Here is a 14,573-nt window from a genome sequence, read left to right on the forward strand (position 1 = left end):
TTCATGAGAGACACATAGAAAGAAGCAGAGACACAGGCAGAGGGAGAAGCAGGCTCCCTGTGGGGAGCCCAATGGGGTACTCAATCCCAGGACCCCAGGATCATGACCTGAGCCAAAGGTAGACACTCAACCACTGAGCCACCCAGGCACCCTCCTCTCTACTCCTGTATAACTCTGGGGAGGGCAGTCCCTTGGTTCTATCTCTGTCTCCCCCTGGTAATTTCTTTAGACCCCCAAGTAGGCCATACTGACAGACTTCCCTCCTTGAGCTTCGAGGATTAGAGGTCTTTGTCCCTTCTCCCAGGACAGTCCCTCCCCAGTACTCTCTGTCACTAAAACTCATGAGAAATGGAAGCCCAGGGTAGAGAGGTGTAACTGGCCTCAAATTCATCCAACCCGGAAGGGTCCCCAACAGCCATCTTTGTAAAGGCCTTTGAAGGGGCTCTGAGTCCTCTTTGCAGAGATCTCATGAAACAGGCACACCTGGAAGCATCAGAAAGAGGACAAGAGGGCAGACCGGGTGGCTCAGCGGTTTAGTGCCGCCTTCAGCCCAGGGCGTGATCCTGGAGACTGGATCCATGGATCGAGTCCCACACTGGGCTCCCTGCATGGAGCCTGCTTCTTCCTCTGCCTGTGTCTATGCTTTTCTCTCTGTGTGTGTCTTTCATGAATAAATAAATAAAATCTTAAAAAAAAAAAAAAAAGAAAAAGAAAGAGGACAAGAGGCTCAAAATGAGAATTAAAGATGAGAAAGTAGCACTGTCTGGACAGCAGTGAAGATGGGAGGGGAGGCCCCAGAGCTGGATGTGGAGGCCATGCCGGGGTGAGGGGCAGTCCCCTGATCAAGAGGTGGGGGGCACTCTGGTGGCACTTTGGAAGGAAGTGCTGTTATAGGACAAAGGAGGCAGGAAGTTGCTTCCCTTCATGGATCTTCCCCTTGGCCACCCTCAGTGACCTTGAGGAGGCCTGGTCCACAAGGGCTGAAAGAACCAAAGATTCTCAAAGAAAAAACTTGAACGTGATCTTCAATGACAGGGAAACTGCCAGCTGGTGCTTGGGCGGGGGGGCGGGGGGTTGCGGGGAGGGAAGCAAACACCAAAAATGAAGACCAGAAAACAGAACAAAATACCACCATCCCCTCCCCTGCAAAAACCCACAGAAGTTGGAAAGGAAGATGGGAGGGAGACCAGAAGTCCAGAAAAGGGAAGTATGAAGTGGGTACAAGAAGCCTGGCCCCAAGGCACAAGCTCCGGGCCATAGAACTTCCTTGAGCATGTGTGAGTGTGTGTGTGTGTGTGTGTGTGTGTGAGAGAGAGAGAGAGAGAGAGAGACAGAGACAGAGAGACAGAGAGACAGAGAGAGACATGGGCCAGACATGGCATTCCTCACCCCCCTAAAGGTCAGAGAGCCTGCTCAGCAACATGGGTCTGGGCTGCTGAGTGGTGGGTGGGTGCATCTGGAATGTGAAGGAACCCCCCTGCAATTAGGGAACTGGGCCCCAGCTCCGTGTGCAAAGGGCAGACGTTCAAATAAAAGCTCAATTCTGCCCAGACTGAAGGTCTGTATGCACTCAGATGCAGAATTTCTTATCAGGTCCCTCTGCCCTCACAAATGGAAGACTAAAGGGGGGCAAACACCTCCCCTGGTACATTCAGGGCCGTCGTTGCCCTGCGGTGGGGAGCCGGCCAACGTTCCACATCAGCTCTCCTGCAGGGAACAATGGAAAAGCCACCGATGTAGGTTCCCTGGTGTGAGGACCCTCCCCGTGGCCCAGTTCAAGCTGCCAACTGAACACCACTGAAAGTGCAGCAGGGTAGCCAGAGTCGGCTGTGGGCTTCAGGGACCCGTCATGACCGTGTTTACTGAGTATATGCCATGTGCTCAATGCTGAATGTGCACCGTTTTATTCACACGCCCCGTGTGCGGCTCAGAAAAATAGTTAACTTGCCCAGGTTCACTGACCACTAATGAGCGGAGCCAGGAACTTGGAAGGACTTCACTCTGTCGGTGTGCCCCGCACCAGCGGTTGGGCCTCAGGAACGCGTGCGCCGCACAGTGTGATGCCACACCAAAGAGCTTTCATGTACGTGGATTATTACTACCTACTGTTGCAGAAATCAAAACTGAGAACTTAAAAACATTTTCAGTGATTCACTTAAAGTAGCAGTGATGAAACTGTTACCTAGCAACATAAACCATACTTTTAGGAAAATAATTATATTTTCCCAGACGAAAAAAAATGTCATTGGGAAGAGTGGCCGGATCCCCACAGCTGCTTCTGCCCGGGTCGGTTGTGATTGCTGTCGCTGAATGAAGTTTAAGGGGGAAACCCAGCCACCCACAGATACATATCCGGAAAAGGGGAGACATTAGGGACGCCTCAGGTCGGGTGGGTTTGGGAGATCCCTAGGGGTCCTTGGGCCACATTTTGAGGACTGCCAGGCAGATAGATGGCAGTTGTACTTGGTACACAAGCCACGTGGTACAAAATAACATACAGTGAAAACTAAGGCCTCATCTCTCCCCTGGCCACCTGTTTCCCTCACCAGAGACCAGGAATATTAGCAGTTCACTGTGCTTCCCTCCAGAGACATGGCACCTGCAGCATCCACACCTCCCCGCTGGCAGTCCCTCCAGCCTGGGGTGTGTTTTGTACCAACACAGAAATTTGCACAATATGCCTTAACTAGTCCCCACAACACAGGGGACATTCTTGTAACCTTATCTCCTGCCACACGTGTAAATCTTTGGAAGATAAATTCCTACAAGTGGAATTAGAACAAAAGATGCCCACGCTCCAATTCTGATAGACATGGCCAAACAGCCCTCCGTGGAGGAGGACCCAATTTCTACTCCCGCCAGCAATAGGTAGGCATGATAGGCATGACTTTCCTCCTCAACCCCACCAACACAGCGTAAGGACCAGAGGTGAGGTCAGGACCCAGGGCGTCCCCACTAAGCCTCAGGCTGGGTCCCGGAAGTCGAGTCTATCTTGCAGCCCAGCTAGTGAGCTCCTTCTGTGCGACAAGCAGTCACCCAGTGTTGACCGAGCGTCTACACCCTGAGAGGCATCCTTCACCCATCTCCTGCCCCTGGCCACCTGACAGACTCCAGCTCATCTCTGTAGCCCAGACGAGGTGTGAATGTCTCTGCAGGATGTTTGGACTCCACTCACCTTCCTGTGAATCTCTTGAACCCTACACAGATATCCTGCTCGACCGTGACATTCTAGACCAGGGTGTCTTCACACCGTAAGATGCAAACAAATCCCTGGGGGGGATCTGGTGAAAACGCAGTTTCTCCTTCAGTGGGCCTCTAGTCTGCATTTCTGGATGTGTGTTCAGGTCTTGCCATCACACCCTAATCAGCGAGTGTCTGATTAGTCGAGTCTCAAACAGCAACGAGTCTCAAACTGCAGCATAAATGAGACGCACCAGAGGGCTTACAACTTCCTGGGTCGAAACCCGGCTCCTGAAAACTCTGATTCAGCAGGTCTGGGATGGGGCCTGACAATCTTTCTTCTCAACCAGCTCCCACATGGTGCCGATGCTAAGTTAGCACTAGTCCCAGGCCCTGCCTAACTCACCTGGGGCCCACAGCTGCCCAGGATCCGAGAGAGGCGGAGGGCACTGTAATGGGTGTGTGATGAATGAGGTGGGAGGGAATCCAGGGCCAGCCGGAGCCCACCACGGGGTTCAGCAAGAGGGGACACGTTCACACACCTCACTGCCTCCAGCTTAGATCTGAGGGATGGAGGGTATTGTCACCTTCTTCATTCCTCCCTGCCTCCTGACAGTGAGGTACCGCTCAGTTCTTGCGGGTGCTTAGCTCTGCGACCTGCTGTGGTCTGCTCAGCAGCTTATGTACCTCCCATTGCTGGTTTGTTCTAAGCTCTCAAACCCTGCCCTCCAGCGTCTGCTTCCTGCTAAGCATCGCCCTGTGGCAGAAGAAGAGCAAGAAGGAGTTCTCCCTCGAGGGGCTGTCACCCAGGCACTGCCCTAGACGGCCAAGGAGGGGTTGCCCTGGTCTCACTGGAGAGAAGCCACTTCTCTGGGGACGGTCTTTTTTTTTTTTTTTCAAAGTACTCGTCAGAGCTTCCTTCTTCCTATAAACTGACAAAAAAGAAGAAGCAGCCCTGTCTTCTGTTAGATGTCACAGTGCCTGGAGGTGACACCAGCAGCCCTCGCTGGGCGGGGAGCAGAGGCTGGTCTGAGCATGTCAGAAAGATGGGTGGCGTGGCACCGTAGCACCCCACACTGGCCACGGGTTACTGTGGCCCCTCCCGCAGGGCCATCATTCCTGCAGGAGGGTCCCAGGCTGGATGCTGGCATGGTTCCCTCCTACCGCCTTCAACTTTGTGGGTGTGTGTGTGGGACTATGACAATGGCCTATGGATTTAAGATGATGGCCAGCAAGGGCAGGAGGAGGCTGACGGTCTGGGGAAAGCACATACCCACAGTCCCGCTGGGGCTGGGGAACCAGTGGTGCTGAGTGGCAGGAGGGAGGAAAGATGGAAGTGGTGTCAGAAGCTGGGGTGCCAGGAACCGAGGTATGAAGGGCAGCGGACTGTGTGATAGTGAGATCCAGGATTTAGGATCCCGGGGTGAGCAGCTGAGGGACATGGAAGACATAGCTGTGGGGGATGGCCAGAGGGCTGCAGGAAACCTGCACTTTGGTGGAGGATAACATATGGTTTCCAGGCCCTCCTGTCCTGGAGCCCTCAGCCTCCTATAGTGTGACCCGACGGCTCTAGCTAAAATGATGCATCCCATCTCCTGACTCCTTGGTTGCAGCTGGGCTCTGTGACTTGCTTTCACTGACCGAATGCAGCTGAGGCGACATTAGGCAACCTCTGACACGATGCCTGAAGACACTGCGATCTCTGCTTATGTCCAGGACTCCCTCCACCCCTCCCCACCCCAAAGGCAATGAAGCTGGTGGGGCCAGCTCGAGGACAGGAGGCCACGTGGAATACTGGGGCACCCCAGTCAAGCCCCAGCCCCTTTGCCAGATGGGGACACCCATGCAACCCACAGATTTATACCATGATGTCATTGTGATATTTAGCCCCTAAGTGTGAGGGTGTCAGGCTGTAGACAGAGACGTGTAGATTGTGAAATCATTTAGAATGATTACAAGAGAATATTAGAGACTAATAACAAACCAGAGATAAGATCTAGGTTTGTGAGAAAAGAATAGTTTCTATTCTTTTTAATTTTTTTTGAGCTACTTTGAGTGGACTGCCTTGCTGTTCATTGCCAAAAGTATCCAACATACACAATTAAGTGTAAATAAAGGGACCTCCACCCCCTTGCCCACCCCCAGGAAAAACTTAAAACTCTCAGAGCTCCGGCATCTGCCCCTCTTAGATGACTTCCTGCTGCAGAAAGAGAAGGCTTCAAGGAGGAAGTGGCCTCTTGAATAGTCTAGGCAGTTTGAGAAGGGTCATGGATGTGCTCAACCACCTCAGTGACACCAGGACATGACCCAGCACAATAGGGCAGCCAAGCAGACCAGAGGGGAGAAAAGATGCTGGACTTATTTCCTCTGGTTTGCCAGGCTGGGTTTGTAGCATGCTGGAATGTGAGAGACAGATGGAGACTAAGGAGGAGAACTGACCACCTGGGAAGAAGAAATGTGGCGGGGGAGGGTGGTAGAAAGAGAGGCTAGGAAAGGAAATGAGACAAGGTGGAAGGGTCAGGTGGGGATGAAATGCAGTGGTGTGGAAGAGGCAAGGGTAGGCTGCTGCCTAGGAGCCACCCATGTCTCCCAAAGACCCTTTTGTCCATCTGTGGGCTACTCATCAGTCCAGCTTTGGTGTCCCGAAAGTGGCCTAGGGTCAGAAGCAACCTCTTTTGTCAAGTAGCCAGACATTGTGGCCTGGAATGGGCAGCAGAGAGAGCTCCTTGGTGATGGCACTGCCATCCTCCTGGAAATGTATTTACAGTATAGCACTTGAACCCGAAGGGTGAGCCTCAGTGAGAACCAGGCTCCACGCAGTCAAGGAGTCTGGCCTTGCCCTGTCTTGGCCAAACAGAGCATAAGATTTCTGGGATGTTGAGGTTGAGACAGGAAAGGAGCAGCAGAAATGGCTGAGTCAATATTAGATATCATGGGTGAAACACAAAATGGAAGTGTGCAAGATGAAAGAGGCTCGGCAGGCTAGGTGAGGGGTTGACACAAATTAAGGGGGTGCCGAATGAAGGAATCAGAGGTCAGGGCAAAGTCAAGGTTAGAATCTTGTGGTGTGCACCTTGCTGATTCTTCCATCCATCTCCACTACGTCTATGGCTATAGCCACTGCCTGGAATGCCCAGCCCTGCGCACTGGTGGAGAAGAAAGTCCTGGGGAGGATAGTCAGTGACACAAGCCATCGAGAAGCAGCCCTCACTCAGTGCTGGGCAGGTAGCGATTTGCTAGATACACGCGAGGTCTCCTCACCCCTGGCCTCCCCAGTGGGAGGCTCCCTGAGCTCCCCAGGAGGCCCTTCTATAATGCTCCCCTCATGGTCACGTTCCTTTCCCTGGCCCATTTTCCCCACCCCTGCAGGGCTTCCTGGGATTCCCCTGCAAATGCACTACTTGTATCTGCATTCCGTTCCAGGGTTTGCACCTAAAAGGGAACCCTAAGTTAAAACAGAGCATCAATGGGGTACAGTGGTTTAGCACTGCCTTCAGTCCAGGGTGTGATCCTGGAGACCCGGGATCGAGTCCCACGTCGGGCTCCCTGCATGGAGCCTGCTTCTCCCTCTGCCTGTGTCTCTGCTTCTCTCTCTGTCTCTCTCTCTCTCTCTCTCTCTCTGTCTTTCATGAATAAATAAATAAAAATCTAAAAAAAACAAAAACAAAAACAAAAACAAAAAACAGAGCATCAATAATATCCAAAGCAATCCCAAGCACTCCACCAAATCATTTATTCAGATGCCTGTATATATCTTCATTCAATCCTTTATAAAGTCAACCTAATTAGCCTCGTTTTTACAGAAGAGGAAAGAGACGATCAAAGCATAAAGATTGCAGCCAAAGTTACCAAGAGGTAGACCCCAGGATGTGATACAGGACTGTCTGATTTGCCAGGCCCATCACAGTGCTCCCGCATGCCCTGCTCTCCACACAAAGGCAGCAAGTTCTTAGGCCTGTATCCCTCTTCGTCAGTCTGTCGCCTTTTGCATCCCTCCACCCCCATCTCTCTGGACAGGCTGCCAAAGAGGGGAGACCCGACCCCAGAAGACTCACGGAATGTTCCTTTGAAGATCTTGCCTCAAGTCTTCACTATACAGATGAGGAAACAGCCTTGAAAGGGCAAGTGACATTTTCAAAGCACCCTGGCATTCCTTTCTGAAATGGTGCTTTGTACCATCTGTGAGGAAGGCTAGTGGGGTCCTGTGTTAAGGAAAAGGAGTAGAACCTGAGGGGGACGCAAGCACAGGAGCAGAGTAGGTGTTGACTGTGGGGAGACTTGCAGGAAGCATCCTTCACCAGACACTTTCCCTTGGGCCAGGTGCTCCATGACACTCTTCACCTACGAGCTGACCGTGTACACCTGCTCCGAGCGAGTGTTCAGTCATCTCATCTGATGGAGTGAGAAGCCAAGACTTCTCAAGGCACAGTTGTCTGCCCTTGTCTCAAGGAGAGAGCTGAGACTTGGCCATGGCCAAGTTGTACTCTTGCAGAAAACAGGAACGTGAGATCAGAAAGGAATGGCCAAAATCCAACGCAGAGACCTGGATTCACTCCAGGCCGAGGTTCCTTGAGGTGAAACTGTTCAGTGGGGTCTGATGAGGTAGAGAATGGGGAACAGAGAGGGACAGCAAGTGGTCAGAGGTGAAGGACATAGGGGGCACCAGAGAGAAGCCGCTGCCTCTCTCGGGCTCTCTGCCAGTTCATTTTGAGGAACAGGATCCAGGTTCTGGTTTAAATCCTTCCATTTGCGAGCTTTAAGAAAAAAAAAAAGGGCCACTCACTGACCACAAGACCTCTATGCCCTGCCCTCCCTCAACCCCCAAAACACACGTAAGCTCAGCCTTTGATTGCTTCACAAATTCTGGGAACACCTCACACCATCTCTCCCCCACTCAACTCCACCCAACCCCACCCTCCCCAGTCCCCTTAAGGCAGAGCTCCCCAGGGAGGAGCACAGCTGAGAGCGAACCCAGCCTCGAGGAACTGCCGCTGGCGGGTATCGTGGCCATTCACGGACACCCAACCATACGAAAAAGAAGAACTTTGTCCCTTTCTTGTCATTCTGAGACTGTGAACCCTGGAGTCCTAAATCATCATACAGGAAGCTGAGGACTTCCTGCTCAATCAGGACGTTGAAACTTGATTTCATGAAGATTCTACAAGCTCCAGAAATAGAGACTTCGTGGACAAAATCCTTAGAGATCAGAGTAAGTGTCACTTGTCTTTCCTGTCTTGTCAGTGACAGCTGAGGGCAATCTCGTTTGAAGACATGTGTGTCGCCAGGCGGAACTGTGGGCCTCATGTTGAGGGCATTATTTACTTGTCTCCTCAAAGGTGAAGAATTCTTTGAGGGCCAAGCAAATGTCTAAGTAGCCCATCGATGCATCTATAAGGCGATTAATTGTATAGCAATGCTGACAATGGGTGAATTTATAAGACTAGGTGCTCAGATAGTAAAATAGGGTGGGGTGGGTTTTTTTTTGCTAAAAAAAGGGAAGCTTTCCTGAAAGATTGGTTGTTGGCAAGTGATTGAGAAAAATCAGCCTTTCTAAAGTCAGTTAAGAAACAAGAGGCTCTCTGTGAAAAATGATTCAAGAGGAAATCACTTGCCAAATTGCCCTACAAAAACAAAAACCAAACATGGTGTATGAAGAAATTGTAGCAAAAGGGAAATATGAATTAGGAAAAAAAAAAAAAAACATTGCAGATGCAAGGATGATTTGATGGTGGACCAATCTCTTGAGAAGGCTAGAGCCAAGGAGCCTCACAATCAGGACTGCTGATCTGTCCTTGGAGAAGGTAGGATTTTACCCTCCTGAAGGCAGGCGAGGTCTTCTTGGGATGCATCCATTCTGTTCTAACAAAGAGGCAGGTCAGAATTTGTTCTGAGGATGGAGGGGCGTGGGGGCTACTTGGAGGTATCTACTTCAACTGTTCCTCCATAAAATGTGGAGTGCCCCAGATTCTCAGAGTTAGAAACTCTCAGAAGTTTGCGTAGCTTGTCAGCAGGCTGTGTACCAACTCACTGACCCTTGAGTCTCCACTCTAACGGAACAATCTGGGCTATTCAGCTGTGGGGAGGGAAGTGCCAGTAAATGTTTAACAACTAGCTCTACACACACACACACACACACACACACACACACCCCTGATTTCTAGTGTTTGTGGATTTCTATGGTGTAAACATCCCCACTATGATTGATTTCAAGCTACCGACCCCGCGAATGCAGAGTTGGGGAAAGATGCACACGATTGGTTTTTATGAACCAGTATAAATCAGCCCCTGCACACCACCAGGCGTAGGTGTCTTATCATCAGACTGCCCTTTCTTGGCTCAAAGACTTCACCAACTCCCGGTTTGGAGGATGCTGGCACTGCAAGGTTCCGGGCTCCAGGCTCCCAAAGGCCTTGGGGCAGACTTTGCAGCAGACTCCAGCGGGGCTAGATGGCAAGAGGGTCCTTGTGTCTTCCTCCACTGCCCCACACCAGGTCATCCCTCTCCTAGAGCTGTTGTGGGGTGCCTGGCAAGTTGGGAAAACAGTAAATGGAGTTGGAGGTGGGGGGCGGGGAGGGGGCTGGTGAAGGCGATCCTCTGTTCAAATGGCATGAGCAATGCTGACTCAGTTTGCCTTCGCCTTTGCCAGAATTCCCCAGAAACTGGGCTCATGAGCTCGTGGGTCTTGCACCAGGTGCTCTCTGTGCTTCCAAGCTGCTTGTAGCTTCTGCAGTAGACCTGCCAGCCCACCCAAAAGGGCTGTCTCCCAAACTGACCTGTCAGCCCTGGAGGGCTGGTGAGGAACAGACAAGTTCAGAGCTGGAGGCGTCAGACACAGGGATGGATTTGACTGGAAACGACAGTCCCCCAGGCAGGGTGTATGACACTGACCAGCCCCCCCCCCGCCCACCAATGTGCTTAATGTTCTAATGGCCACTGCAGAAATGTGAATTGTGTACGAAGGAAACATTCATTAAGCAATTGAGAAGAAAGAGTGCTAGAGACTCCAGATTCTGGATGGGAATGATAATGTAGGAACCAGCTACCTTACTGATCGGTCTTTATGTCAAATCAACTCAAACTGGTGGCTACTGAAAATTTCAAAGTGCGCTTCACGTGGAAGGGACTGTCACCGTCCCCCACTGTCAAGCAGAATTCATCTGCCAGATTAACTACGAAGAAAAATGGTGGGGGACTTGGGGAGAAGGGTACATCAACCAGAATAGGACTGGAGCCTGGGACTGGCCTCAGGGAAGGGTCAGTGCAAGGAAGGAGGAGCCCTAATATTTACTGAGGATCCGCTAAGTACAAGGGGCTGGCTTTTCTCATACACGATATTAGCCATGCAAGATGTTACTTTCCTACATGACAGATGAGGAAATGAGGCTCAGAGAAGTAGATTAACTTACTCAAAGTCACACAGCTGGTAGGTTACACAAAAACCCATGGTCCCTTTGGGGAGGTGTCTTTAGAAGTGGAAAGGAGCACTGAAAATCGGGGGCTGGGGGAGTCCTACAAAGGCAAGCTATCTAGTGGTTCTTTTTTGTTTTTCTTTGTTTCAAGACAACCTTGGGTAAAAATATCTAAGATATCCAAGCTGACCCAGTCTGGTGCCCTCAGGGTCCTCATCTACTAAGGAATGGGGCTGGCCTTTAGAATTTCACTGTGGCAGCACTATGGGTCTTTGGGGTAGGATAATGTTTGTATTACAGGACATCCTTGGCCCTGCCTACTCAATGACCAGACAGTAGCATCCCCTAGTCTCTGTGGCAACTAAAACAAACAAACAAATCCCGCATATTTTCCTGTGCCCCCACCATGCTACATCATTACTGCCTGAGAATCTTTTTAGTCTCCGTAGCCATGAAGACCCATTTGTATGTTTGGGGCTTGAGAGCTTCTTCCTGGAGACCCCCCAATGCAAATCCATTGCTCCATGAAAGCAACTCCAGCTCTCATTCTCATAAATACCTTACCACTTCGAACTCCTCCATCATCACCTCAAAACTGAGGAACAGTGGCACCCCCTCTGTGGGGGTGGGGGAGAGTTGTCTTGCACTAAGTCCAATGCCAAGACCTCGGGCAGCGCTGCTTCACAGAAGTGTGGTGAGATCTCCCTCTGTCTGTGCTCTCCAGCCATGGACTTGTCCTTCACCACCCTGAGTGCCCAAGTAATTGGATTAACAATGGGTGGGCTCCTCCCTTTACCGCCTATGCCCTCTGTTAGATTCCAGGTTCCCCGAAAGGCGGAGAGGACTTGGATCCCCCTCGCTCTAGGGCCTGATACGCAGTAGGTACTCAGTAATCAGTTGTCAGGTGGTCGAAGACCTATAATCACTAACATTGTTGTCCACAGCCCACTGCCTTTCCCAGCAGAGTAAACAGACACCGTTTGCCTTGACTAGTGCAAGAAGCCAGGATGGAAACCACAGCGCCCAGCAGGGACTATGACCAGTCGACAATGTATGACTATGAGGGCATAACCCCATGCCAGAAGGGAGAGGTACGGACCTTTGGAGCTCAGCTGCTTCCCCCCTTGTATTCCCTGGTGTTCATCATTGGCCTGGTTGGCAACATCCTGGTGCTCCTGGTCCTCATGCAATACAGGAGGCTCAAGAGCATGACCAGCATCTACCTTCTCAACCTGGCCATATCGGACCTGCTCTTCCTCTTCACGCTGCCCTTCTGGATCGACTACAAGCTAAAGGATGACTGGATTTTCGGTGATGGCACCTGTAAGTTGCTCTCGGGGCTTTATTACACAGGCTTATACAGCGAGATCCTTTTCATCATCCTGCTGACCGTCGACAGGTACCTGGCCATCGTCCACGCTGTGTTTGCCCTGCGGGTTCGGACTGTCATCTTTGGTATTATCAGCAGCATTGGTGCCTGGGTCCTGGCCCTCTTGGCCTCCATCCCAGGCTTCTACTTTTCCAAGACCCAGCGAGAACTCTCCCACACTACCTGCAGCCTCCACTTCCCTTATGAAGACCTAAAAGCCTGGAAACAGTTCCAGGCTCTGAAACTGAACTTACTGGGGCTGGTTTTGCCTCTGTCGGTCATGATTATCTGCTACACAGCGATCATACAGATTCTGCTCAAGCGACCCAACGAGAAGAAGGCCAAAGCCGTCCGGCTCATTTTTGTCATCATGATCGTCTTCTTTCTCTTTTGGACTCCCTACAACCTGACCGTGTTGGTCTCTGCTTTCCAAGACAGCCTGTTCACCGATGAGTGTAGGCAGAGCAAACAGCTGGACCTGGCGATGCAGGTGACCGAGGTGATCGCCTACACGCACTGCTGCGTTAACCCTGTCATCTATGCCTTCGTCGGGGAGAGGTTCCGCAGGTACCTGCACCAGCTGTTCCACAGGCTGGTGGCCAGGCATCTGGCTAAAAGGTTCCCCTTCCTCTCCACGGACAGACTCGAGAGGGCCAGCTCCATGTCTCCCTCCACGGCGGAGCATGAGCTTTCTGCTGGGTTCTGACTCGGGCTCAACAAGGGTGACCCGCCAGTCACTCTGACCCAAGCTGAGGCAGGTTGGGTCTCCCCACCAGGTTCAGACACCTGGCACAGCATGGAATTGCAGCCATGTGGGGGTGAGGGAGTTTAAGGGCAGTCTAGACGAAATCACCTCCGGAGTTTGCATCCTCTCCAAGAACTCCTCCCTGGTAGGAAGGAGGGGAGTGAGCAAAATGGAACATTCCAGAAGACTAGGAGGGTGGGTGCAGAGGAAAAGCTTGGGCCCCAACAGGATTTCAGATTTGTGATCATTAACATTTGTAAACAAAGCCACTGAGCATCCCTGCCCACGTCCCTGTCCCTACTATCAGTGAACTTGGAGTCAGTGATTTCCTACTGACTCTACTCTGAGCAAGGAGCCAAACAGGAACCAGCAGCCTCCTCCCCACCCTCACCTACCCCCACTCCGCCCCCACTGCAGGATTTAGACCCTTGGAAACCCTGAGAAATAACTCAAGCCCCAGTGGGAAATAGGATTGGGGAACTGTCCTTGGCAGTGGAACTGAGAAAGCCCTTGGCGAGAATTGTTACATTTGCAAAAATCAAACAATTCAGGCAGTGGACTAGTCACGGATCACACGCATACTATGTTTTACTTCTTGAAATCGCCACAGAGGGGAGGGACTCATTATTTCCAGTTTCTTCTTTCTGAATATTTTCCAGAATCTCCCTTCTTTGTAAGTTGGATGATGTGGGAGTACATTCTGATGGCTTTATTGCAGAAATTAATATCAGGCTCTGCTTCCCCACCCAAGCCTTCTGGTTTTACAGGTCAGAGTTCTAGCTGCCACCTGGGACACATCCACAATAAAATGACCTGGTGTGCAGCTAACAGTGTTTGAGGCTGAGAGGGAGGAGGGTGAGGAGGGGACTCACGTTGATGTGGAAGGTTGAGAGGATCCTAAACTCAAAGGAACATATTTCCCCTAAATGTCCTTAACACTTGATCTCTCACCAGGGACCTTCTGGTCATCACAAATTTCTTCCCTTTTCCCTAGGATGTGTATTTCTTTAAAAAAAATTTTCCCAATAACAAAAGCAGCTTAAAAACACAAAGGGAAAAAGAAAACACCAAAATCACCCAATTCTCACTACCCAAAGACAACTACCGTGCACTCTTGGATGTTTTTTCTTTTAGCTTGGTGTCTTTCCTGTGTGTATTTACGATGGCGACAAAGATGGACTTCAACTGTACTCTTGTTGTTTTTAAGTAGAAGTATGTTGGGGTCACTTTCCTAGGTGAATAAATCATGTTAAAACATTGTTTCTGAAGGCTGCGCTGAATTCCACAGCAGGGCTATATCCTAATTTATCCCACCCATTTCCCCACTATTGCTTGCACAAATCGATTCCATCTGGAAGTGACCAGTGTTGACTGACTGAGGATCTGCTTCCTTCAAAGCGAGTTCTCTGAGCCCTGAGAGGCACACAGGCATAGGGATGTTGGGAGACCCCAGGCAGGATGGGTGGGGCTGCCCTGGAGCCTGTGGTGCTGGGTAGCAAAGGGGAGGAAGGGATCCATCGGTCAGGAAGTACCCTTAGTGAGTGGCTGTCCCATCTTATAACACAGTGACATCATTGGGCTGGCTGCTCTTTTTTTGGGTCTTAGAGTTATGCTTTTATCAAGCCACCCTCCCCTTCAGTCAGAGACCTACTATGTGCCCAGGCTTTTTTTTTTTTTTTTTTTTTTGTATGAAGAGGCCGGTACCATGATGGTTTGGGAAATTTTTGTCTGGAGAGGAGGTGGTCACACTGCACTGGGCTTATGTTTCCACATACAAAATGTGAACAAACCCATGCCTTGAGAGTCAAGGAGGGTGGGGAGTCAGCTTTCTACTTGTAAACCTGCCAGTCTCTGTAGGGTGGAGAGAAGA

General features: G+C 50.9%; 2 protein-coding genes across 3 annotated transcripts in view; one reads left to right on the top strand and one right to left on the bottom strand.

Moving 5' to 3' along the window:
• Positions 1-3,976, bottom strand: part of LOC112666827 (C-C chemokine receptor type 3) — a 34,811-nt gene extending 30,835 nt beyond the window's left edge. Inside the window, exon 1 of the mRNA XM_035703127.2 lies at positions 3,176-3,976. The gene's annotated coding sequence lies outside the window, so the exon portion shown is untranslated. The remainder of the gene's footprint in view (positions 1-3,175) is intronic.
• A 4,085-nt stretch (positions 3,977-8,061) lies between these two features.
• Positions 8,062-13,963, top strand: LOC112666826 (C-C chemokine receptor type 1-like). 2 transcript variants are annotated; one of them, XM_025458261.3, is made up of 2 exons: positions 8,062-8,389; positions 11,534-13,963. In XM_025458261.3, the coding sequence occupies exon 2, from the start codon at positions 11,597-11,599 to the stop codon at positions 12,662-12,664; it is 1,068 nt and encodes a 355-aa protein (XP_025314046.1). In that variant the 5' UTR covers positions 8,062-8,389; positions 11,534-11,596; the 3' UTR covers positions 12,665-13,963. The 2 variants fall into 2 exon arrangements, with proteins under 2 accessions (XP_025314046.1, XP_025314047.1); XM_025458262.3 differs by lacking the exon at positions 8,062-8,389 and adding an exon at positions 8,433-8,981.
• Positions 13,964-14,573: the final 610 nt, after the last annotated feature.

The sequence above is a fragment of the Canis lupus genome, chromosome 20 (genome assembly GCF_003254725.2).
Source record: "Canis lupus dingo isolate Sandy chromosome 20, ASM325472v2, whole genome shotgun sequence".
Taxonomy (NCBI): domain Eukaryota; kingdom Metazoa; phylum Chordata; class Mammalia; order Carnivora; family Canidae; genus Canis; species Canis lupus.